Source organism: Herpailurus yagouaroundi, unplaced genomic scaffold (assembly GCF_014898765.1).
Source record: "Herpailurus yagouaroundi ecotype Mexico unplaced genomic scaffold, PumYag 193, whole genome shotgun sequence".
NCBI lineage: Eukaryota > Metazoa > Chordata > Mammalia > Carnivora > Felidae > Herpailurus > Herpailurus yagouaroundi.
In genome coordinates, this window is record NW_024412424.1 from 3,639,134 (window position 1) to 3,663,370 (window position 24,237).

The 24,237-nt window shown below is 42.6% G+C and overlaps 1 protein-coding gene across 3 annotated transcripts; it reads left to right on the top strand.

Moving 5' to 3' along the window:
- Positions 1 to 52: 52 nt before the first annotated feature.
- Positions 53 to 24,124, top strand: ZNF502 (zinc finger protein 502). Of its 3 annotated transcripts, XM_040445064.1 has the most exons (5): positions 53 to 148; positions 10,171 to 10,284; positions 10,785 to 11,594; positions 19,788 to 19,862; positions 22,703 to 24,124. In XM_040445064.1, exons 2-5 carry the CDS (start codon positions 10,230 to 10,232, stop codon positions 22,726 to 22,728), a joined length of 966 nt encoding a protein of 321 aa, XP_040300998.1. In that variant the 5' UTR covers positions 53 to 148; positions 10,171 to 10,229; the 3' UTR covers positions 22,729 to 24,124. The 3 variants fall into 3 exon arrangements, with proteins under 3 accessions (XP_040300998.1, XP_040300996.1, XP_040300997.1); XM_040445062.1 differs by lacking the exons at positions 19,788 to 19,862; positions 22,703 to 24,124 and having other exon boundaries at positions 10,785 to 15,188; XM_040445063.1 differs by lacking the exons at positions 53 to 148; positions 19,788 to 19,862; positions 22,703 to 24,124 and adding an exon at positions 171 to 810 and having other exon boundaries at positions 10,785 to 15,188.
- The last annotated feature ends 113 nt before the right edge of the window (positions 24,125 to 24,237 follow it).

Genomic DNA, 24,237 nt, shown 5'->3' on the forward strand with positions numbered 1-24,237 from the left:
TGCGCCCGACAAGGGGCGAGGAGCCGCTGGTGACGCACTACCGGCCGCGCCACTGCTTTTCCGGCCTGGCGGGTAAACCTGCTCCCTGGGCTGGCGCGCACCTGTGGGACAGTAGTTGCCGCCCCGCGGGGAGCCCCCGGACCTCACGGTGAGCGGGCGGGGCCTTCGGGAGGGGAAAGGAGCGGCTCCGGGCGCCCTCGGCTGGGGCGGCGGGCCGAGGCTTCTGTAGAAAGCCTGTCCCGACCCCCATCTCCCCCCAGGTTGCTGCCTGCGCGTGCGGCCCGGAACTCCCAGCGGCCTTGGCACCGGGCCCTGCACGGAGCTGAAGTCTAAGAACATGGTGGAGGGAATGAACGAATGAGTGATGACTGAGTGATGGGTAGATAGGTGATCAAGAGCTAGGACCCGTGTTCGGAAACGAAGTCCCGGGGCTCAGAGTTCTCCGGCTGAGTACCAGCTACTCCCACCCCCCCGCCATGAATCCTGCAGCTCAGAAACATTTTTAGGGACCGTCGTAATAGGAAAAGGCGGTAGTGTAGAGCGCACCAGGTGGCTAGTCTCGAGTCTCTGAGTCATAATTTTTGAGGCTACAGAGGCTGTTTCTTGATCTATAAAGTTGGACTTTCCAGTAGTCAGTTGACAGCATGTATGCGATAGCACATATGGAAACGTCAGTGTCTGGCTACAAAATTTTACTCTCCGTTACTTGCCGAACATGATCCAGAACTCAGGGGCGGGGCTACAGAATGAGTGACGTTGGAGCCTGCCGACTGCGAAGATGCAGCCAGTCTAGCGCTGGAAGATAGAGATGTGAGCGGATTTTTGTGATAATATTTTAAACTACACTTATTAACACTTAACATGTATCAGGCACTGTTCGAAACAGTTGTGCTAATTTATTTGACCTAAACCGCAGTGTATTATCTGTAGTTCTTAATAAGCATGTTGAGATAGGGAAAGACTAGATGACTAAGGACACATTGCTACTAAGTGACCCAAGGTGCAGAAGAGAGATTGACTGTGCTGCTGCAGCCTGCATGAGTAGGTTACTTTTGGCCAACCGACAAATCCAAGAAGGGCTTCAGAGAGGAGTACAGTTAAATGGGGCCTTATTGAGGGAACTGTCGCTTCAAATTCATCAAAAACTCCGCCTGGCTTGCCCATAATCCTTTCTGGCTAATTAGTGAGAGGTAAGGAGGTGGCATCGAGGAGAGAGCTTATAGGGTAAGCAAATACTTAATCCTGTATTACTTTTAACAGGATTAAGCTATTAAAAGTTTCTTTCCTTTTTACCCTTCACCACCATACCTGTCTCTTCCCCAAAACCTGGATTCAGACACATCCTTTTATCATCTTAAAATCATTGACAGTCAGATTATTCTACACTAGGCATTGGTGGAGACACCTGTACATTCCTTTCTGGGAAATTTATAGGCAAGGGGTTAGTAGACTATGGCCCACAGGTCAAATTTGGTCTGTCACCTGTTTCTGTAAAAAAAAAAAAAAAAAAGTCTTCTGAAACACAGCCGAATTCATTTGTTTATATATTGTCTAGTTCTGTTTTTAAGCTACAAAGGCAAAGTTGAATAGCTATGACAGAGACCGACCATATAGCCCATGAAGCCTAAAATATTTAGTTTTCTAGCCCTTTACAGAAAATATTTACAGTTTGATATGAACTGCTGACAGTTCAGATGACCCACGCTTGGAGGAGAGGGTTGACACCAAGATGTCTTTTCTTCTCCGTAGATTTTAGTATCAAACATGATGATGCCTGACCCCTGTGGAATGCCTGCCATGTGGAAGACATCTTTATAAATGTTTTATGTGAACTAACTCACTTAGTTAAGGATTCACAGAATGTTAAAGCTGAATGGATTCATGGATATTATCTGTTTTGTCAGTTTTGTCAGATAAATAGCTCGTCCTTTAGGCCCATTCACATGGGCTGTGACAGCAGTTTCTGATTCCCAGTTCAGTTCACTTTAATCTTTCTCTGAACAAGAGGCCAATACCATACCCATTTGATCTGGCATTTTGATGTTGTTGTTTTGGTTTCTGGTTTTTTTTGGTTGTGAAACCTGTGAGCAAGAACTGTCATTTTTGTTTTATGTGATTGTTTCTCTCACCGTCAAAATAATTCATGCTTGTTGTAGGGAAAGTGAAATATATCGAAGAGTATAAAGGACAAAGGAAAGTAACACATTAAATGACCTAGGGGTCAGTGTGTTAACATTTTGGTGGATTTTCTTCTGTTCTTTGTATTTTGTATATATCTGTGTATTAATAATAGTTTCTGTTTATTGGATGTTTACTTAGTGCTGGTATATGTATGCATGTTTTTTTATTTTAATGTTTTGCATTCTGGGTTTTTTAAATTTTTAAAAAATGTTTGTTTAATTTTGAGAGAGAAACAGAGCACGAGTGGGGGAGGGGCAGAGAGAGAGGGAGACACAGAATCTGAAACAGGTCCAGGCTCTGAGCTGTCAGCACAGAACCCAACTCAGGGCCCGAACTCACAAACTGTGAGATTATGACCTGAGCTGAAGTCAGATGTTTAACCGACTGAGCCACCCAGGTGCCCCCCAAAATGATCTTTTTAAGGTCTTTTCTTCCAGAGTGTAGCTCTTATATTAACAACCATTACATCTATATATCAAGACTGATGGTTCCCATTAGTCAGTGAGGTCCAGGTTTTTGAGAGCTGTTAATATGTCCTTGAGCCATTACTGTAGCAGAGTTAAAAGGTGTACCTTTGAAGTTTTAGATTGAGGTTATCAGTTTCATTCATGAGTGAAGGCAGGAGTCCTGAGAATTATATGCTGTATTTCTTTGCAGATTCATTCACTAAAAGGTTCTCCAGTTCCCATACACAAAAGTTTATGAAGTTGCCAGATTCTGCTTCTCTGCCCTCACCCCATTTCAGAACAATAACCACTGAGAATCAATCTTCCTCTGTAACCATTGAGAACCAGATATTGTAATAAGAATGTAGGAATTTTGTAGTGAACAAGACAAATAATCCCTTGACTTCATGACACCTAAGAGACCAGCAGAGCGAATACAACAAAATCAAGCAGGCATTTAGATAATGTTTCTAAAATAAAATTTATGTAGTTTTCTCTTGTTCCTTTTTTAAAAGTTAAAAAAATTTTTTTTAAATGTTTCGAGAGACAGAGCACGAGTGGGGGAGGGGCAGAGAACAAGGGAGACACAGAATCTGAAGCAGGCTCCAGGCTCTGAGCTGTCAGCACAGAGCCTGATGCGGGGCGCGAACTCACAAACCGTGAGATTGTGACCTGAACTGAAGTTGGACGCTTAATCGAAGAAGCCACCTGGGTGTTCCCCTTTTTAAAAAGTTTTAAATATTAATTTCGGTATTGTTAACACAGAGTATTCTATTTCGGTGTTCAATAGAGTGATTGAACAATTCCATACATTACTCAGTGCTCATCGTGATAAGTGTACCTTTTTTAAAAAATATATTCATTGTTGAGATAGTGGGAGAGCATGAATCAGGGAGGGGCAGAGAGAGAGAGAGAGAGAGAGAGAGAGAGAGAGAGAGAATGAATCCAAAGCAGGCTCCAGGCTCTGAGCTGTCAGCCCAGAGCCTGATGCGGATCTCAAACCCACAAACCATGAGATCATGATCTGAGCCAAAGTTGGACGATTAACTGACTGAGCCACCCAGGCATCCTGATAAATGTACTCTTTAATCCCTATCACCTATTTCACCCATCCCCCTCCCATCAGCCCTCTGGGAACCATCAGTTTGTTCTCTGTGGTTAAGAGTCTTTTTCTTGGTTTAGCTCTCTCTTTTTTCTTTGCTCATTTTTAAAAAATGTTTATTTATTTATTTTTGAGGGAGGGAAGGAGAGGGGTAGAGAGAGAAAGAGAGACCCTAAAGCAGGCTCTGTACTGTCAGTGCAGAGCCCGATGTGGGGTTGATCCCATGAACTGTGAGATCATGACCTGATCCGAAATCAAGAGTGGGATGCTCAACCGACTGAGCCACCCAGGTGTCCCTCGTTTGTTTTGGTTCTTAAATTCCACGTGAGTGAAATCATACGCTATTTGTCTTTCTCTGACTTATTAAACTTAACAGACTGTCTAGCTCTATGTTGTTGCAGATGGCAAGATTTTATTTTTTTATGGCTGAGTAATATTCCATTGTGTATATATACATCTTTATCCATTCATCTACTGATGGACACTTAAGCGGCTTCCATTATTTGGCTATTGTAAATAATGCTGCAATAAACATAGGGGTGCATGTATCACTTTGAATTAGTGTTTTTGTGTTTTTTGGGTAAATACCTAGTAGTATAATTTCTGGATCATAGAGTAGTTCTATTTTTAACTTTTTGAGGAACCTCCATTCTGTTCCCACAGTGGCTGCACCCGTTTCCATTCCCACCAACAGTGCACGAGGGTTTCTTTTTCTCCACATTGTCTTCAACGTTTGTTTCTTGTGTTTCCGATTTTTGGTTTTGTATTCTCCTATTTCAACATACTATGTTTTCTCATGAATATTCTTTGAAAATAGGACTTTTAAGAGTTATAAAATCTATCATATCGATATGCCATCAATGTTTATTTGCCTGTTGTTTTACAATTATATTAACAGTGTGATCTTTGTACTTAAATTTCTGTGCCTATCGCTGATTATATTTTTTCCCTTTTTTCTCTGATTATTGAAGCTGTTTATTCCTACAGGAAAACTTTAAAACATTACACAAAGATAGGCCTTAAGACAAAAGTTTACCATAATTGTATTCTTCAGAGATGATCATGGTTAACAATTTGATATATATTCTTAGAGATTTAAGTTAGTTTTTAAAAAAGAAAGCAAGATGTAGATAATAGGGGAAATTTGAGAAGTAGAAGGGAAAATCATTCATAATATACCATATTACCATAGTGATTGATGATTAATTTTCCTCCTTGACTTTATTCATATGTACATTTTAACATATGCATGATATTATTATGTACTTTAAAATTTTATATCCTGCATGTTTTTCATTTATATAGAGCATATTTTTCCAAATGATCACATATTTTCATTTTTAATTATTTGAATGTCTATATAATTGCCACCACGTGGAAGTACCATGATTTGCTAAGCATCAGTGTCCGTTAGTAGAAAGATTGTGTTTTCCAACAACATTGCAGGGTATCTTTTTTTTTTTTTAATGTTTGTTTATTTCTGAGACAGAGAGAGACAGAGCATGAATGGGGGAGGGACAGAGACAGAGAAGGGGGACACACAGAATCCGAAACAGGCTCCAGGCTCTGAACTGACAGCACAGAGCCTGACGTGGGGCTTGAACCCACAGACCTCGACATCATGACCTGAGCTGAAGCCTGACGCTCAACCGACTGAGCCACCCAGGCACCCCCCCCTTTTTTTTTTTTTTACAGGTAACAAAAGAATACAGCTTTTTTCTTCTTTGAGAAGTTCCTTCTTTCTGAGAAAGTTCTTTTTCTTTTTTTAATCTTTGTTTATTTTTGAGAGAGAGAAGGAGTGCAAGCAGGGGAGGAACAGAGAAGGAGACACAGAATCCGAAGAAGGCTCCAGGCTTTGGGCTGTCAGAACAGAGCTGGAGGCGGGCATCAAACTCACAAACTGCGAGTTCATGACTTGAGCCAAGGTGGGATGCTTAACAGACTGAGCCACGGAGAGGCGCCCTGAGAGAGTTCTATTAGTAGAATTACTATTCTACTATTTGAAGAATATAGGCGTTTTATAGGCATACTGATGACTCTAAGGACCTTCTGAGATACATTGTATATACTTAGTGAGTATTCTTTATTTTTAAAAAAAATTTTTTAAATGTATATTTATTTATTTATTTTAACATTTATTTATTTTTTAGACAGAGAGAGAGCATGAACAGGGGAGGGTCAGAGAAAGAGGGAGACACAGAATCTGAAACAGGCTCCAGGCTCTGAGCTGTCAGCACAGAGCCTGACGCGGGCTCGAACCCATGGACCGCGAGATCATAACCTGAGCCGAAGTCGGACGCTTAGCCGACTGAGCCACCCAGGCGCCCCTAATGTTTATTTATTTTTGAGAGAGACAGAGACAAAATGCAAGTGGGGTAGGGCAGAGAGAGAGAGGGAGACACAGAATCTGAAGCAGGCTCCAGGCTCTGAGATATCAGCACAGAGCCTGACGCGGGGCTCAATCTCACGAGCTCCAAGATCATGACCTGAGCCGAAGTCGGACGCTCAACTGACTGAGCCACCCAGGCGCCCCAGATAGTGAATATTCTTATCTGAGTTCCTATACTCACAAAATGGTGATCCTGTATTCCAACCGCAACTTAGCGTACAACTTTAAGACCTGATGTATATTGCCAAAGTATCTCTAGGAGAATGGTACTAGTTTACGTTCCCGTTGCTGGTATATGAGAAGCTCTTTCCCCATACCTTTGCCAGTCTTTTTTTTTTTAAACATTTATTTTTATTTTTTGAGAGACATAGAGACAGAGCGTGGGTGGGGGAGGGGCAGAGAGAGAGAGGGAGTCACAGATTCTGAAGCAGGCTCCAGGCCCTGAGCTGTCAGCACAGAACCCTACCCGGGGCTCAAACTCACGACCCACGAGATCACGATCTGAGCCAAAGTGGGATGCTTAGCCAACTGAGCCACCCAGATGTCCCTGCCAGTCTTGACTTTTAGCACTAAAAAGAAAATTTCCAATTTGACCTAAAAATAGATTCTTTATTCTTTTCAATTTCTTTGATTACCACCAAGATGGAATTTTGTTTTGATAGGTTTATTGGCCTTTTGTTATTTATTTATTTATTTATTTATTTATTTATTTATTTATTTATTGTCTTTTATAATTCTTGCTCTATGTTATACTTCCCATATTTTTTTAAAAAATTTTTTTTTCAACGTTTATTTATTTTTGGGACAGAGAGAGACAGAGCATGAACGGGGGAGGGGCAGAGAGAGAGGGAGACACAGAATCGGAAACAGGCTCCAGGCTCTGAGCCATCAGCCCAGAGCCCGACGCGGGGCTCAAACTCACGGACTGTGAGATCTTGACCTGGCTGAAGTCGGACGCTTAACCGACTGCGCCACCCAGGCGCCCCTCTTCCCATATTTTTTATGAGTTCATCTTTTTTCCTTACTCATTAATAAGTCTTTTATCCATTAGGTCCATCTACTCCTTGACGTATAAATCAAAAGTACTTCTCCCAGATTTTGTCTTTTGATTTTATTTGTATTTTGGATATAGAGATTGTTGCTTTTCTGTGACCAGATTTATCAAGTTTTGTCCTTTGTGCTTTGTGTTTTTTTGCATAATGCTTAGAAAAGTCTTCTCTAATCCTAAAGTCAGTCATTTATTAATATTTTGTGGTTTCACTTTTTGTATGTAACCCTTTAATCAGTTTAGATTTATTTTGGTATATGGTGTGAGGTAGGAATCTTACTAAGTGTTTTTTTCCAGGTAAGCAACAGTTGCAACATAATTCATAAGTAATCAATTTTGTATGACTAGAAATGCCAATTTTCTCATATATTAAATTCTTTTATTTATTTCTCTTTGGGGATTAGGAATCTCTAAAATCAAAAGCCAGAGTTAAACTTCCTTTTATTTTTATTTTATTTTAAAAATTTTTTAATGTTTATTTCAGAGAGAGAGAGAGACAGAATGTAAGCAGGGGAGGGGCAGAGAGAGAGGGAGACACAGAATCTGAGGCAGGCTCCAGGCTCTGAGCTGTCAGCGCAGAGCCTGATGCAGGGCTTGAGCTCACGAACTATGAGATCATGACCTGAGCCAAAGTCGGACACTTAACCGACTGAGCCACCCAGGCACCCCAAACTTCCTTTTAAATATGTAAACTCATTGTTGAGGTTTTCCTAGCCACACTCATTTGTTGGTTTTATCTGTTACTCCCAGGATGTTAATTACTCTCTTTATGACACTTCTGTATTCCAGATATGTAAGTCTAGTTTCTACTTGGATATTTGAAAACTAAGCGTATCTTCTTTTTCTCCAGACTAGTGTTCCCATTCTCTCTAAAGGTCACTGTCATCACTCAAGCCCTAAACTGGCAAATTATCTTGACTTCTGCCTCACCCTTACACCTCTCCTAAATATTCATCCAGTCCTGTGGATTTTGTCTTTTAGTTGGTCCAGTCTCTTTACTGGACTGCTGAAACAACCTCCCATGGAAGCTTCCAGCCTTCATCTTGCCTCTCCACCTTCCACCGTTCATACACAGTTTTCCTCTGTGCTATGGGCAGAAGGATGTGTGTTTTTTTTTTTTTAAACGTTTATTTATTAAAAAAAAATTTTAATGTTTATTTTTTGAGAGAGAGCATGAGCAGGGGAGGGGCAGAGAGAGAGGGAGACAGAGAATTCGAAGCAGGCTCCAGGCTCTGAGCTGTCAGCACAGGACCTGATGTGGGGCTTGAACCCACGAACTGTGAGATCATGACCTGAGTTGAAGTCAGACGCTTAACCAACTGAGCCACCCAGGTGCCCCAGTGTTTACTTATTTTTGAGAGAGAAAGAGAGAGTGCAAGTGGGAATGGGCAGAGAGGAGCGAGACGCAGAGTCCAAAGCAGGCTCCAGGCTCTGTCTGTCAATACAGAGCCTAATGCAGAGCTCGAACTCATGAACTCTGAGATTGTGACTGGAGCTGAAGTCAGACACTTAACTGTCTGAGCCACCCAGGTGCCCCAGGATATGTTTTTTGTTTAAACAGTAGAAATACTCATGTTACTTTTTGCCCCCAAACCTTTTCATATTCCTTTTGTGGCTTTCTACTCACTTTCAGGTAAATTCCTTAAAATGTTTTTCAGGGTTGGATTTGATCTGGCTTTTTCTTGCCTCAGGCTTCATGTCTTATTTTTGTGCTTAATAATTTGTCTTACTGGATCTCTTTTTCATTTTTCCAAAGTACTGAGCAGGATTCCTTTTGTGTATCGTTTCATATCTCTGGTATATTCTCTTCTGTCCTTACCTGTCTCATTCCTTTTTATCTCTTTTTCAGCGAGGCTTTCTTTCCCAGACTACATCAGGGCCCCTCTGCTCTACATTCCAGCATCTCATATTTCTACTTTTGTAATTCCCATAATTGTAACTACACTTTAACGTCTTTGTCCAGCTGTAATGTAAGTTCTGGGCAGGTCGGGGCACGTCTGACTTTTTCTTCACTGTTTACCTCTGATTGTACTGAAACCCCACTCTACTTCATGGTTCTCTATAGGATTGTGTTGTGGGTTCTTTCTATGCCCCTCTTATAGAATAGGATCAGGAAATCCCAGATAGAATCCTTTTAAACCTTTAAAATTTAGCACAGAGCCACAGGCTTTGGATGAGAATACCACAGTACCAGCCTTATATATTTCAGTAGACTTGTGCCATGCATACATGTGTTTTGAGCACTCAGTTATGGTAAAATCATCTCTCTGTCTTCCTTTTTCCTTGAAATAATGCTGCAGATTCTTCTTTTCACTTCAGGATTATATGGAGAGACATTTTTGGATGAACAGTTGTGATTAAATATTATGAACATGAAAAACTCTGTACTATTTTTGCAATTTTTTTTCTAAGTGAAAAATTATTTCACAATTTAAATGAATTTTTTTCCCTTTTAAACTGCAGCCTACACTCTTCATGTTGAGCTGTGCCTGAAGAGTAACTGTTTAGTTGATCTGACCTCTAGAAGAAAGGGCAATCAGTATACTTTCAAGTTGTACAAATAGAGTTCCCTCACTACTGTCCAGCTCCATAGCATATAGTGGAGATGAGTGGATCAGACTTTAAAGCATTAGCTTTACTGTGAGGCCATTTCCCTGTGCAACTTTTGATTATATTGACTTTTTATATGGATTGTTGTACATAAAGACAGGGCACTAGTTAACGTGAATACTTCCATCCACTTCATAGGTATCATTCTGATTTATTCATCCAGCACTTGAGTGTTTGCTAATGTGTCAGTCTGGCCGTCACTTTTTATACAGCTGACCAATGGCATTTGTGAAGCTGGAAGCCCACTGTGATTTGTGCTGATGCAGTCACTCTGCTATCTAGACATTTTGTGTCAGTTAGTAGATAGTGTTCCTAGGCAACCGTTCTTTCTCATTTTCCTGTTTACTGGGACAGTGATATCCCCTCCCCCACCTTTTTTCCCCCCTATGAGCAGGGCTCCCAGTTTTCCAACTCTGAAGTGTTTTCCTATCAAAGCAAAGAGAAGATTTGTGGATGTTGAATATGCAAGGAGCTGAAGAGCAAGAGCTCGGAAGAGAGGTTTGTCCAGGTGAGTGAGCAAAAGGGAAAACCAGGGGGACAGACAGCGGGACTTTGGACATTGTACAAGAGAAAGTGACCGAAGCTCAGGAAGGAAGATTACCCTGTATTTTAGGGATGTTGGGGGGACATTGGGGAAGATGTGGGTGAGCGTCTCCTGGGACCAACTTTCCCCGGTACTCATTTTGTCTCCTTTCCAGCATTCGCTTGTCCATTTGCCCATGGTCCACACTGAATACAAACCACGCCCTGATCTTCATCATTTTCCCTGTATTTCTACTGTCTCTGGCTCTCTCACTTCCTCTTCTGTGGGGTACCTTATTAATGGTGGTCACCTTACCCTAACACAGATCTCTTCCACCACTTGTAATTGAATTACTTGCTCTACTTGCTTTTATTGGCCCTTACTTATATGCCATTATTGAGTCACGTCAGAATTAGGCCCCTGTAACTTCAGGGGCTTCCCCTCTGGCCTGCACGAGAGATATTCACTCTGATGTCTTCTTTCAGATTTGATGAGCAAGTCTGTTCCAGAGCAGGATGTCTCTGAAATTGATTCACCAGGGATAGTAGCAAAGAGATTACAAGATGATGCATACCAGGATTCTACATTTGGAGAAAAATATGCATGTGAGAGCATGAAGGAAAACTCTTCTGGAGAGGTTCCTGGACCATGTCTTTTCAAAGAAGGAGGTTTTGGGGGAATAACTTTTATCCACAAGGAAGCATCTCCTGAAATGATTAGCCAAGAATATAATTTTGAGAGAAGCTTACTTTTGACTTCAAGCTTTGTTACACATCTCAGGGTTTCTACACAAGAGAGCCTACATCAGTGGGAGACAAGTAGCATACACACCAATGAGATTTCAGACCAGAGTAAATGTCCAACCCTCTCCACACAGAAAAAGCCTTGGGAATGTAATGAATGTGGAAAAACTTTTACTCAGAGCTCATCCCTTACCCAGCATCAGAGGACTCATACTGGAGAGAGGCCCTATGCATGTGAGGAATGTGGGAAGGCCTTTAGTCGTAGCTCCTTCCTTGTTCAACATCAAAGAATTCACACTGGAGTAAAACCATATGGATGTGAGCAGTGTGGGAAAACATTTCGGTGTCGGTCGTTTCTTACTCAGCATCAGAGAATCCATACTGGAGAGAAACCTTATAAATGTAATGAATGTGGGAATTCCTTCCGCAATCATTCACATCTCACCGAACATCAGCGAATTCACACTGGAGAGAAACCTTACAAATGTAATCGATGTGGGAAGGCATTCAATCAGAACACACACCTCATTCATCATCAGAGGATTCACACTGGTGAGAAACCTTATTTATGCAATGAATGTGGCTCTTCTTTTCGTAAACACTCAAATCTTACACAACACCAGAGAATTCACACTGGGGAAAAACCCCATAAATGCGATGAATGTGGGAAAACTTTTCAAACAAAGGCAAACCTCTCTCAGCATCAGAGAATTCATACTGGAGAGAAACCCTATAAATGTAAGGAATGTGGCAAAGCCTTTTGTCAGAGCCCATCCCTTATTAAACACCAGCGAATTCATACTGGAGAAAAACCTTATAAGTGTAAGGAATGTGGCAAAGCATTTACTCAGAGCACCCCACTCACTAAACATCAGAGAATTCATACAGGGGAGAGACCCTACAAATGCAGTGAATGTGGTAAAGCCTTCATTCAGAGCATTTGCCTCATTCGGCATCAGAGAAGTCACACTGGAGAAAAACCCTATAAGTGCAATGAATGTGGGAAGGGCTTTAATCAGAATACCTGCCTCACTCAGCATATGAGAATTCATACTGGAGAGAAGCCCTATAAATGTAAAGAATGTGGGAAAGCCTTTGCTCATAGCTCATCTCTTACTGAACATCACAGAACACACACTGGTGAGAAGCTCTATAAATGTAGCGAGTGCGAGAAAACTTTCCGCAAGTATGCACACCTTAGTGAACATTACAGAATTCACACTGGTGAGAAGCCTTATGAATGCATTGAATGTGGAAAATTCTTCAGACATAGTTCAGTCCTTTTCAGACATCAGAAACTTCACAATGGTGAATAACCCTGGCATTCAGGTTATGACAGCTTCTCTAGAAATAGTGACTAGGAATCTGGCTGGGGCCGGGGGGGGGGGGGGGCAGGTACATTTCCTGGAGGGAGCACCGACTGTTACACTCAGAAGAGTATTTCCAGTTACGGAGGCGGGAGCTTGGAGAATGCAGAGCCTACAGCTGGGCATCTGGGAATTCAGGGTAGAAAGGAAGTTCCCTGCTTTTCAGATGAATCTTTGCTGCTTGCCACTTCTCCTTGTGACTTTCATACCTTGAGGTGCCATTGTTAAGTTAGCACTTGTGTTTCCCTTAACTGCACTCCTGCCCCACCTTCCCAGCTTGTGACCTGTGTTCTCTGGCCAGTAGGCTGAGGTGCTTTCCCAAACATTCAGTGTGAAAGTGGCAAGAGTTCTGAGGTAGTGCTAAGTAGCCTCCAGGTATCTGAGGCTGCTTTCAACATGCGATCTGTAGACGGGGTCTCATGAAGGAGAGGCGGAAATAAGGGAAAACAAAGAATCCTTATTCATTCATTCAACAAATAAGGGGGTATGTGGCAAGCACTGGGCTTATGTCTACAGATATGTTAGTGAAGGAGGCTTTTCTCGGGGTGAGGGAGATCGTTCCTGATCCTTTCAAGATGGAAGGCAATTTGGGGCTAAAGTGGAAGTAGGAGGTCAAGAGAAACTTCTCTTGGGTGATGCCAGTTTGGAAAGGGAGTCAGATCTGCTCAGAGGGCCAGGAAGAGGAAGGTCCAAACTTTGTCCCAGAGGAACACTGACTTACCCAGGAGGGACATAGTATGTGCTAGGCTGCTGGTGCTGAGGGACAACGTCCAAACAACTGTTCATGGGTGTTTAGGGAGGGGAAACCATTGGTGATAAAGACAGCCTTTTAGGTTGGCTGGATTCAGGGCTGCCGGACCAGTCCTTAAGAGAATGTTGGTCATTGTAGCAGGGAGGGCTAGGTTTCATTTAATTATGCCATTGGTAGCTATAAACAGATTAGTTAGGTTTCAGATGTTTCCATTTTTATTGGCACTATCTTATTCTTGGATATTTTACCCTTCCCTGCAGGTTAGGTGTAATTAGGGAAACACTGTCATGGGATAAATTTGGAAAGTGTTCTAGAGAGAATTACCTCTTTTTCAAATCCTTGAATGTTGAGACAGCACAGTTAGCCACTGACTATGATGGTATTTTATTCTTTTAAGAGAGAAAGCATGTTTTTTTTCCCCTTTATTTCCTTACTCCCTTTCATGTTCTTCACTGCTACCCAGAGCTTGAGCTCTGAGAGATGAGGTGAGGATAGCCGTTGTCTGGTATTTGGAAGAGTTTCTATGCTCTGAAGTTTATACAATTTTAAAAATAATGACTGTTAAAAACAAAGTCAGTTGATTCTGGAATGGTTGGTTACTTAGAACTCAGTATTAATTTTTTTCCAGAGCAACTGTCTTGTAAGTAGTGGTTTGAGCTATTAATTACCATGAATAGGAACGTGGCAGAAATATCACTCTCTTCCTCTCTAGCTGTGAAGAGTATATTTTCAAAACCTGCCACAGGGCAACTAATAATTGAGTAAATCAATGCTTTATGGACAAAAATAACCCTGTTAAAACTTCATGTTCATGAAAAATTACATTATTGAAAGGAAATATTGATGTATTTGTACTAAGTGAAAATAACGCTAAAGAATTCATTGCTGGCACATAGTAAATGTGTAATAAATATTTGTTGAATTAATATATTTTAATCAAACTTTGCCCACCAGAAACTTTAGCAACTTCCTGGGTTATGTAGGTGTTTAGAATATTTATACACTACTATCTTTAGAGTCTTGAGATTAGAGAGAATTGGGAGAGTTTTCTTAAGGAAGAAATGGGAAATCTAAGGATGAGACATCTCCAACTTTTTGTTCGAAAGCTTTTTAAAAATAGAATAGACACAACTCTTTTTTAAAATGGTACCATTTTTTGGTACCATTTTCACTTCCTGGGAAAACAGGAAGGAAAGGAACTTGTCATCTCTCCGCTCTCCTTATCCCATATTCTCACACTTGCAAATATTTGCTCCTGGCAAAATTCTCTCATTCGCTGGCCAACCATGTGCCTACTTACTCTAGCTTGGCCCCAAATCCTAGAAAGGCCCCCTCTGTCAATCTTGTACTCAGTCTTCGTATCCAAGCAGCCACTGTATCCTGCTTACATCTCCTAAATCTCAAAGCCATTTCCATTGCTACTGCTTTAGTCCACTCCCCGGTTTATTTCCTAGACCATTTTCCTATTTTCCCAGTCAGTCTTCCAGTTACCCCACTAGGCCGTCTTTCACATTTCTTCTTGATGGTCTTTGAAAGACACAACTAGCAGTGCTGCCGTTACCTCAGAATACTCTAGCCCCTTAAAAGGCACATAAGGCTCCTATGTTGGCCCATGCCTACATCATCATCCTCAGGTGCCATTCCCTGCATTGCATGCTGTTCCATTGTGCAAATTCCGTGATTCCCCATCACTGCTGGACTCAACTTTGGCACCTTTTGCACATCCTGTTTTTATTGCCTCAACATCCTTCCTTCTGCTTGCCTGGGAAGCTCCCCTTTGTCACTTGTGAACGTGCTCATGCAACATCTCCTTTGAAGCTGTGTCTGGCCTCACATATTTTTTATTTTTGTATTTTATATCTTCATTTTGTTTATCATGTTGCATTATAATGGCTTGTTTACAGATCTTTTCCCACTGAACTATCAGCTCTGTCAAAGCTGGGGCCATGTGATATTTATTCAGGTTTGTATCCACAGTCCCTGGAATTTAGAGTGTGTTCAGTAAATATTTGTTGAGCTACACTAAAACGTTGAGTCAGACATTTCTCCATGCCTCCCTGCCAGGCTATAACTTAGGTCCACAGTCACCAGCAGAAAGGAGGTGTGGTAAGTATAGGACCGTGTCCATGAAGTATTTGCCAGGTGCGAGAACTCCAAACCTTTCCCCAAGATACAGATGGTGTGGTTGTATTAAGCAGAGGGTCTCTTAAGAGAAAGTAACCTTTTGTAGCAAAACCCCCCAAAACTCCACTTGTTATAAATTAGCCATTTAAATGTCCCATCACAATTTAACCGAGTATTTTCAGACGTCACATTGATGTCAGGGTCAACCGGAAGAGGCAAATGCAGCTGTAGAAGCACAACCACTTCAGCTGGAATATCCCTGAAATAAGCAGGAGCTGAATAGTGATGCTGGCCTGGCAGGAGAGCGATTGAGCTTAGTAGCAATCCCAACCATGGAAGCGCTTCCTGAGCTCATGGCTTTCCTTGGCTCAGGATGATAAAGAGCTGGAATATGTTGCTTATTCTCAGTGTGCTGAAATGTAGTATGTGATTTCAGAAGGACATGGCATGAGGCCACGTCAGATCCTCAAAACTAATAGAGACAACAGGTGGTTGGACTTGCCCAAGGTCACACCGCTAGTAAGTGTCATGTGAAATTTAAATTCCTGTATCTTTTCTTGCTTTTCCTTCAGATTTCTCTTTATTGGTCATACTTCTGTTCCATGATGCCCCTTTAGTTGTTTATTATAGAGTTGACCACTTAGGGCTCCACTCTTGCCCTGCTTGTGAGGATGGGAGGAGCTTGTTTTAAGATTATATTTATTTTGAAAGTTTATTATTTTTTTATTTTGAAAGACGGCACAAGTGGGGGAGGGGCAGCAAAGGAGAGGGACACAGAAAGGATCCCAAGCCGACTCTGCACTGCCAGCACACAGTCTAACGTAGGGCTTGAACCCACAAACCGTGAGATCATGACCTGAGCTGAAGTCGGATGCTCCACTGACTGAGCCACCTAGGTGTCCCTTAAGATTTTATTTTTTAAGTAATCTCTGTACCCAAGATGGGGCTTGAACTCACAATCGCAAGATCAAGAGTCACATGCCCTACTGACTGAGACAGCTGGGTGCCCCGGAGAGCTCCTTTTAGATGAAAAAGCTTTTTTGCCCTCAGACCTTCCTGTGTGTGAGTGTGAGAAATAAAATGGTTTTGCATTTTGATTTTGCCTTTATTCCTACATAATGCAGAAGTGTAGCTTTGACCTCAGGTGGCTTCGGTTTCACTCTCCTTCAGCTACTGGCCACCACAGGACTAAGGTCATTTTAGTTTTGTGGAATGGTTTTGGTGTCCACTTCCCCCCTCACCCCCTTCCATTTTCTACCTCTTTGAAGAAGCTCAGCCCAAATTATGTTAAGCCCCAGATTCATATTTCCAGTGAATTGCTCTGCCTAGGGTACCCCACTCTAGTTAGTTGCCACACAGCAGAGCCTGCTGAGTTAGATTCTTTGAAGCCTAAAAGTTAAGGAAAAATGGTTTGGCCTAGGCTCTTTGGCCCGTGGGATGTTAGGGCTTGCAGGGGAAGAACTTGCTACCTGATTTCAAACATGTGCTGAGAATGTGACACTTGGTAAAAAGTAAGGGGAGCACAACATTATTGTTCCCTGGCATGTCAGCTGACAGTTCTACAAAGGGTTCTTTTTTTAGCTGTACATGGTTAGCGATGACCTTAGTACAGGGCATCTCCACTCCTAATTTCAGCCTCCTAAGGGTACTTCATTTTGGTAAAACAGCCAGGCTGGAAGTTTGAGCAGATAACTTCTCTGCTGCATCTCATTCATTTTTTTCAAGTGTCTAACCCCCTATGGATTAACCACTAGGGATATGGTGAGCAGACAGCCTTATTTTCCAGGGCTTGCAGATCAAACGCCTGGAAGTGGATCATGTGCCCTATTATCCTGCCTGAAAGCGGATTAGGTGCCCTGCTGCCCTTCATCCCAGGAATACACTGTCAAGAGGTGCCTGTATGTGCAAGTACTTACTGAAGGAGTCCTAGCAAGACCTGAAGTTTTGCAGCGGGGGGGACCGGGGCCTTGAGGGCTGGGAAGGTCCCTTGAAGCCAATGCTGAACAAAGAGGGCTGCTGGGATTTGCGGAGCACGATGGGATGCACATTTACCGAACTCTTCTGAAGTGCCAGGAGGTCTTAGTAGTAACACATTGACTCCATTTAATATTCATGATAACCTTATGAAATTTAGTACCACTATTCAATTTTAGAAGTCAGGAAACAGGGACAGAGAGGTAAATAAAGTAACTTGCCCAAGTTTACACGCTGAGAATCCGGGACTTAAGCTGAAAACAGACCTATTCTTTCGGCCAACTGTTGAACAAAGATCCTGAAGCAGAGGGTGTTTGGGGCTCCTGTGAGGAGGCCAATTTTCTGGCAGGTGAGAATGTAAGGAAGGCTGAAGCCCGCTTCCCAGACCCTTGGGAAGACCTCCAAAAGGCAGTGACGTGGAAGAGTTTTTAGGAAGATAAATATGGCCAGGTTGCAGAATGAGTAATAAGAGCGCCTCGTTGGCCGGCCACCAGCCTCTCACCCTTTTGGTGTCCTTACAGTGGAAGGGAGCCTGGTGCGGTGGGTTTGTGGGTTGTTTCCGCAGCGGCGGCTCCCGAGTCGGGCTGAAGCCTGGCTCTGAGCCGGGGAGGAAGCAGCGAGAGGAAGCCGCTCCCGCCTTCCTAGAGAGGAGACCGCAGTGGTTCCGACCGGCGCGGGATGCTGACGTCACGCCCGCCCGGCGTCCAGGCTGCCTGGGAGTGCCCCGACGCCGAGTGTCCAGACGTGTGGCGGGCGGTGCCGCGGACAGCACCCGGGGAGTTGAGTCGGCCGTGCCGGGCTGCGGTGATCTCGTCGCGGCGCCACCCTCCGAGCCGGGGCCGGCCCCCCGCAGCGCCTCTTCCTCCCCGGCGCGCGGGAACTTTTGGAGCCGGGGTCGGGCGCCGCCAGCGGGGGCCAGCTTGCCCTGAAGAGGGAAAGGAGAAGGCTGTTCGAGAGCCCTGGTCTGGGAGTCGGGAGACCCGGGTTCCATTTGTGTGTACTTGAGGGAGGAAGCGAACTTCTGGGTGCGTCGCTTTTCTGGTTTCCAGAAGCGAATGCTGTTCCTTGCTTTTCCAGTTGGCAGAGTTGCGTGGGTTGAATGAGTATAGGTGAGAGTTTACAATTTCCTTTAAGTTTTTATCCTCTAATAGCAACAAAATAGGTACTATATGAAGACACGTTTAGCAGCAGGTCCTATTTGTTGAAGGCATTTTCCTAAATACTTCCATGTATTGACTAATTCATGCATCATCACAACCCTATTAAGTAGTTATTGTCAACGCCAGCCATGTAACCTTTGAAAACAGATCTCAGAAATAAGTAATTTACCCAAGATCACTTGTCTAATAAATGGTAGAACAGGGATTCAAACCCAGAGGAGCCAATGGCATACTTCAAGTTTAGTGGAGGAAGACATTTTATCAGAGCATCAAACCAGTGGAAAGTGCTACAATAGAGCCATGTGAAATCCTTTGGGAATCTAGAGGAGAAAGGGCATTGCAAGTCAAAAATTTTTCACCAACGAGAAGTGTACAGTTCACATTTTAGCTGAATATTAAAGTCGAGTAGCAGTTTGAATTCATTTGTTCAGTGTCAAATAGAAGGTGTTTGTGGATTGGGACCGATTAGACTGGTAACCAGATCCGCGCCTTTTGCTAGAGTGTTCTTTCCTTTCCATTCAGAGGGAGTTCTTAAAACCTTTCCTCTGAAGAGGGGTCCTGAACATCTTCTATAAGACTCCCCTAAAAGACTTCCCCTGTCCTTTCTTGGAGATTCTGCTTTACAGAGATGCAGTCTTATTTTCCTGAAATTCCTCTACTTTGGATTGTGGGAAGATAACTGTAGGGGAGTTTCCTTGCTGTTGACTCAGCCTCTTCTCAAGAAGAGCTGATCTCACCGATGCATAGTAACTGCTCAATCAGTATTTTCCAAGTAAATGAATTCAATAAGCAGCCTCAACCACAGACGGACTGGACCTGAGGTTTTTGCTCTTTTCCCATCTGTTTTTAGAATCAAAGGATCACTGAATGTTTGTACTAGTTTTCCACTTTCCTTTCAGATACGAAGACAAATCACAGATGAAACCAAGTGACTAGCTTCAGGTCATTGAACAAGTTAGTGGCAGACCCCAGACGAGAATCAGGCCAGTGTTTGTTCTAATGTCCTCTACTGTAGCCCCAGTTTTTGGCTTTTGAAGTCAATGGCTTTTCCAGTAGGTTTGGGCTGGGGGTGGAGAGGTGGGGGGAGGGGGGGGGCCTTCGGTTCCAACCTTATCTCCTGTGGAGGAATGTTTACCCCAGGATAGTCCTTAGGAGCACCTGCCCCCTTTCTTTGTGCACTGTCAGGTCTCTCAGAAGACTACCCACTTACTGATTTTTGTCATTGGTAATACTCTTTTCAGGAGAATAATGATATTCTTCATTCAGACTTAAAATAGTTGTTTGGTTAGGGATGGGCTATTCCTGAGTTCCTCTGAATCCAGCAGCTGACAATGTCTGGGTGCTTTTTTCTCCTTCCTCCATGCCTTAGATTTCTGCCCTCCCTCAAGAGAAGGTCCCAGGAGACAAACCAGTGTTGCTTGTGTTCCTAACAGCTTATCTCTGGGTAAGTGAAATCTAATTAAAGAGCCCACGATGGGTTGTTACGGGGGTGCTCATTCAGAAGTGGTGGCAGACCTACAGTGGGACCCACCAGTGACCACCACACCTAAACGCTGCAGACTGAAAACACAGAACCACCCTGAAATGGGCCCACCTTATTCCAATCAGAGTGAGTGCGGCCCGTTATGGAAGCAGGCAATGAAGTAACTGGCTACAGGACAGATCAGAGAATGTACTAATTGTATATCACATGTACTTAAACTGTAGGAAGAGTAGCTACCCCTTCTGCAGTTATCTGGTGGAACATCTGGCAGCTTCACTGAACTGCTTGGTATAATGCCTTAATGGTGTACCAGTGAGAAAACTGGTAGTATATTACTGGAAGACCCATCACAAAGGCGATTTAAGTGTCTCCTCAGGGAATATGAATGGGCTCCCAACTCTGTTTGGCACAAGAGTCTAAGTAATAGCAACTTCTGTTCTTGTGCATCAGAAGGCAAGATGGAGCCTGGGATCTGTTAAATTCAGTAAGAAAAGCACGGTGTGAACTGGATTCGTAGGTTATGGGAACTCTATGAATAGGTTGTGACTATGGTCTGAAGGATTCAGTGTAGTTTAATATGTATGCGTAATATATGTACACATGCACATGCCTAGAAGAAAGGTCATCAAAAAACCAACTGTATTTTCACTAGGTGGTGGGATTTCAGGTAATTTCCTTTGTGGACTGTTTTAGAATGAGCATACGTTGTTTGTATCCGTAATAAACAAAACGAAACAAAACTTTTTGAGACAATCAAAATAAAGGAAAGAAAAGTGTGGTTAGAGTTTGGGTGTTATGTTTCACTATTGAAACCATATGGGGTTAATTTTTGTATACAGCATATCTATACTGGAAGTTTATACAGAAGATAAAGATGATACAGTCAGGAAAAATATTCAATATATTTAACCACCAGTGTGGTACAGTAATGCCCAATCAGATCGGTCTCTGATTTTACACAATTTGTGCAGAGATCCCAGTGTGTCCCAACTCTCAGCCCCAGTAGGTCCGTATGGACAAAGAAAAAATGATCCTGAAGACACATTCTTTACTGGGAAAAAAATGAATAAATCAAATAGAGCAGCAGAACCTATAGAACAATTTTATTTATGCAGAAAGAAGCAAATGGTATGTGTATAAAAATATATAGAAAAAAGAGTGAATGAATCTACTCCAAACTTGATAATCTCTGGGAAGGGATTAGGTTTGTTTGGGTAGGGTGGGCGGTGATAAAAAAGGACTAATTTATCCTACATACTTTTATATTATTTGAGTATTTCAAAGTGAGGATATATTCATATGTAACTTATATTTAAAAATTGAAATAAAAAGCGGTCTCAGAGGAGAAGAATGTGTCAGTGTCTTCAGCACCATCCAGGGAGGAGGTTGCTAATGTGTGGCACATGAACATCTGTTCTCAGATTCTGTGCCCTTATTCAGAGCATCGGGATTTCAAAGTCTGATGCCATTAAGATCATCTAAATACTTCTCTTTCTCCAGTTCTAAGGAGTGTCCTGATGACAATTATTTGGTTCCCATGCAGTTTTTCTGTAGTGGAGAGAATGTGTCAACTAGCTGGACATGCAGCATATCAATTTCTCATTATAGATCAGCAAAGTGACTTTCTGTTTTCTGTATCATCTTGTGAATTTGATTAGTATACATCACATTCTGAAGCACTTTAAAAGTGTCACAGGTGAGGCTGGGTTCTGGACCATGATGGTATAGTCAAGTTACCGTCTAATGGGAATCTCTTCCCCAAGGACCACCTCTATCCTAATTTTTCTCTAAACAAAACAATGATATCTTACTTGCTTTCAGTAAGTAAGGCTCTAGTTTTTAAAAAATTTTTTTTTCAACGTTTTTATTTATTTTTGGGACAGAGAGAGACAGAGCATGAACGGGGGAGGGGCAGAGAGAGAGGGAGACACAGAATCGTAAACAGGCTCCAGGCTCTGAGCCATCAGCCCAGAGCCTGACGCGGGGCTCGAACTCACAGACTGCGAGATCGTGACCTGGCTGAAGTCGGACGCTCAACCGACTGCGCCACCCAGGCGCCCCAATAAGGCTCTAGTTTTTAAACCTAAAGATCTTCCAGTTAGACACAGGGGAGAACTACAGATGCTGAATGTTTTGGAGACAGAGGTCCAAAGAGACACCTATCAAGGTGAGTGAATAGGAAGGATTGGGATGATGGACCCGGTAAAAGTAACAGCCTGGAATAACCTTTGAAATCTTAACGTTTATTTATTTTTGGGACAGAGAGAGACAGAGCGTGAATGGGGGAGGGGCAGAGAGAGAGGGAGACACAGAACTGGAAACAGGCTCCAGGCTCTGAGCCATCAGCCCAGAGCCTGACGCGGGGCTCGAACTCATGGACAGCGAAATCGTGACCTGGCTGAAGTCGGACGCTTAACTGACTGCGCCACCCAGGTGCCCCTGAAATCTTAAAAGAGAAACTCTAATTGTCACTAGACAATGATGTAAACTTGTACTTTTCTCAAGCAGCATGAGCAAGACATTGCTTATAGGTATCCTAAGGAAATGGAATTACTTTTCATCTGTTTTTTGAGGAGTAGAGACTATAGGTAGGTAGTACTTTTCCCTAACGGTTTACCCAAGATTAGAATACTTATCCTTTTTCACATTCTACTATTTATCACTTTGGATCATCTTAAATTACCTGGATTAATTTTTAGTACTTGAGTGTTTCAGAATCAATCACGATAGGGAATTGTATAGATTTCCCAAGATATGTCACTACTTAATCTCTTCTCTCTATTATCTAATCTTCTCCCCAGGTTATTGTGATCTGTATATATTATAGAGAAGAGGACAAAATCAAGATTCTACATGCAGGTCCCTTGTTCTGCACAGAGGACATCTTCCTTCATGATTTTTTTTTTCAGGCAAGAAGACCAAGCCTGATGTAACAAACAGTGTTAAGTGACTTGTGGAAGATGACGAGGATGTTGAGGGTCAGGGAACCTGGTCATCAGGGGTTTACAATCGGAGAAGGTGACGATACATGCCGGACAAGGAAGAGGAGGGGCATCCTGCAGGAATGCCTGAGAGTACAGTACATGCACACATACACACAGAACATTCCCAGGACAGTGTTACTGTAACCATAGTCATCTTTGAGAAAGTACCTTGTAAGTATCACGAACTTGAGAGACAGTTTCCTGTAAACTGCACCTATTGGACAGACGTTCCTTGAGTGCGTTACAAGCAGCACAAATGCCCGCCAAATTTCACTGCAAATGAACCATCAGAAACTTAACATGCAGAAGAAGCCTTCAAGGTGTAGTGAATGTGGGAAATTCTTTACTCAGAGATCGTCTCTTACTCAGCACCAGAGGATTCACACGGGAGAGAAGCCCTATGTATGTAGTGAATGTGGAACTTGTTTCCGTAAACAGTCAAATCTTACTCAACATTTGAGAATTCACACAGGAGAGAAACCTTATAAATGTAATGAATGTGAGAAAGCCTTTCAAACAAAAGCAATCCTTGTTCAGCATCTGAGAATTCATACTGGAGAGAAACCCTATAAATGCACTGAATGTGGCAAAGCTTTTTGTCAGAGCCCTTCCCTTATCAAACATCTGCGCATTCATACTGGAGAGAAACCTTATAAATGCACTGAATGTGGCAAAGCCTTCAGTCAGAGCATTTGCCTTACTCGTCATCAGAGAAGTCACTCTGGAGTTAAACCTTATAAGTGTAATGAATGTGGGAAAGCCTTTAATCAGAGTGCATGCCTCATGCAGCATCAGAGAATTCATTCAGGAGAGAAGCCCTACACATGTACTGAATGTGGCAAAGCCTTCACTCAGAACTCTTCCCTTGTTGAACATGAGAGAACTCACACTGGAGAGAAACTTTATAAGTGTAGTGAGTGTGAAAAAACTTTCCGCAAGCAAGCACACCTTAGTGAACATTACAGAATCCATACTGGAGAAAAACCTTATGAGTGTGTTGAATGTGGGAAATCCTTCAGGCACAGCTCAGCACTTGTTCGACACCAGAGGCTTCATGCTGGAGAATAAAACTTGGGATGTAACCCATGTGGAAAGATTTGTATGAAAATGCCACCCCCCCCCCACCGCCAAATTCTTAGATATTGAAGACTAAGTCTTCAGCTGGGATGAATGTTCTATATGTTGAGCAAGAGGCAGTGTGTCCTGAAAGTTAAGAAAATAGATCAGAATTAGATAGTCTTGAGTTTGATGCCTTCTCTGCCACATAATGGGTTTACGACCTGATTCTGAGCCTGCTTCCCCATCCTCCTCAAAAGAATAATGACGATATTTACTAGGGTTATCTTTAAGAC

Excerpts from the sequence above, each read along its gene's own strand:
- ZNF502 (XM_040445062.1), top strand. The coding sequence starts at position 10,230 with ATGTTGAATATGCAAGGAGCTGAAGAGCAAGAGCTCGGAAGAGAGGTT. Across the intron at positions 10,285-10,784 it reads CGGAAGAGAGGTTTGTCCAG|ATTTGATGAGCAAGTCTGTT; the intron begins GTGAGTGAGCAA and ends GTCTTCTTTCAG.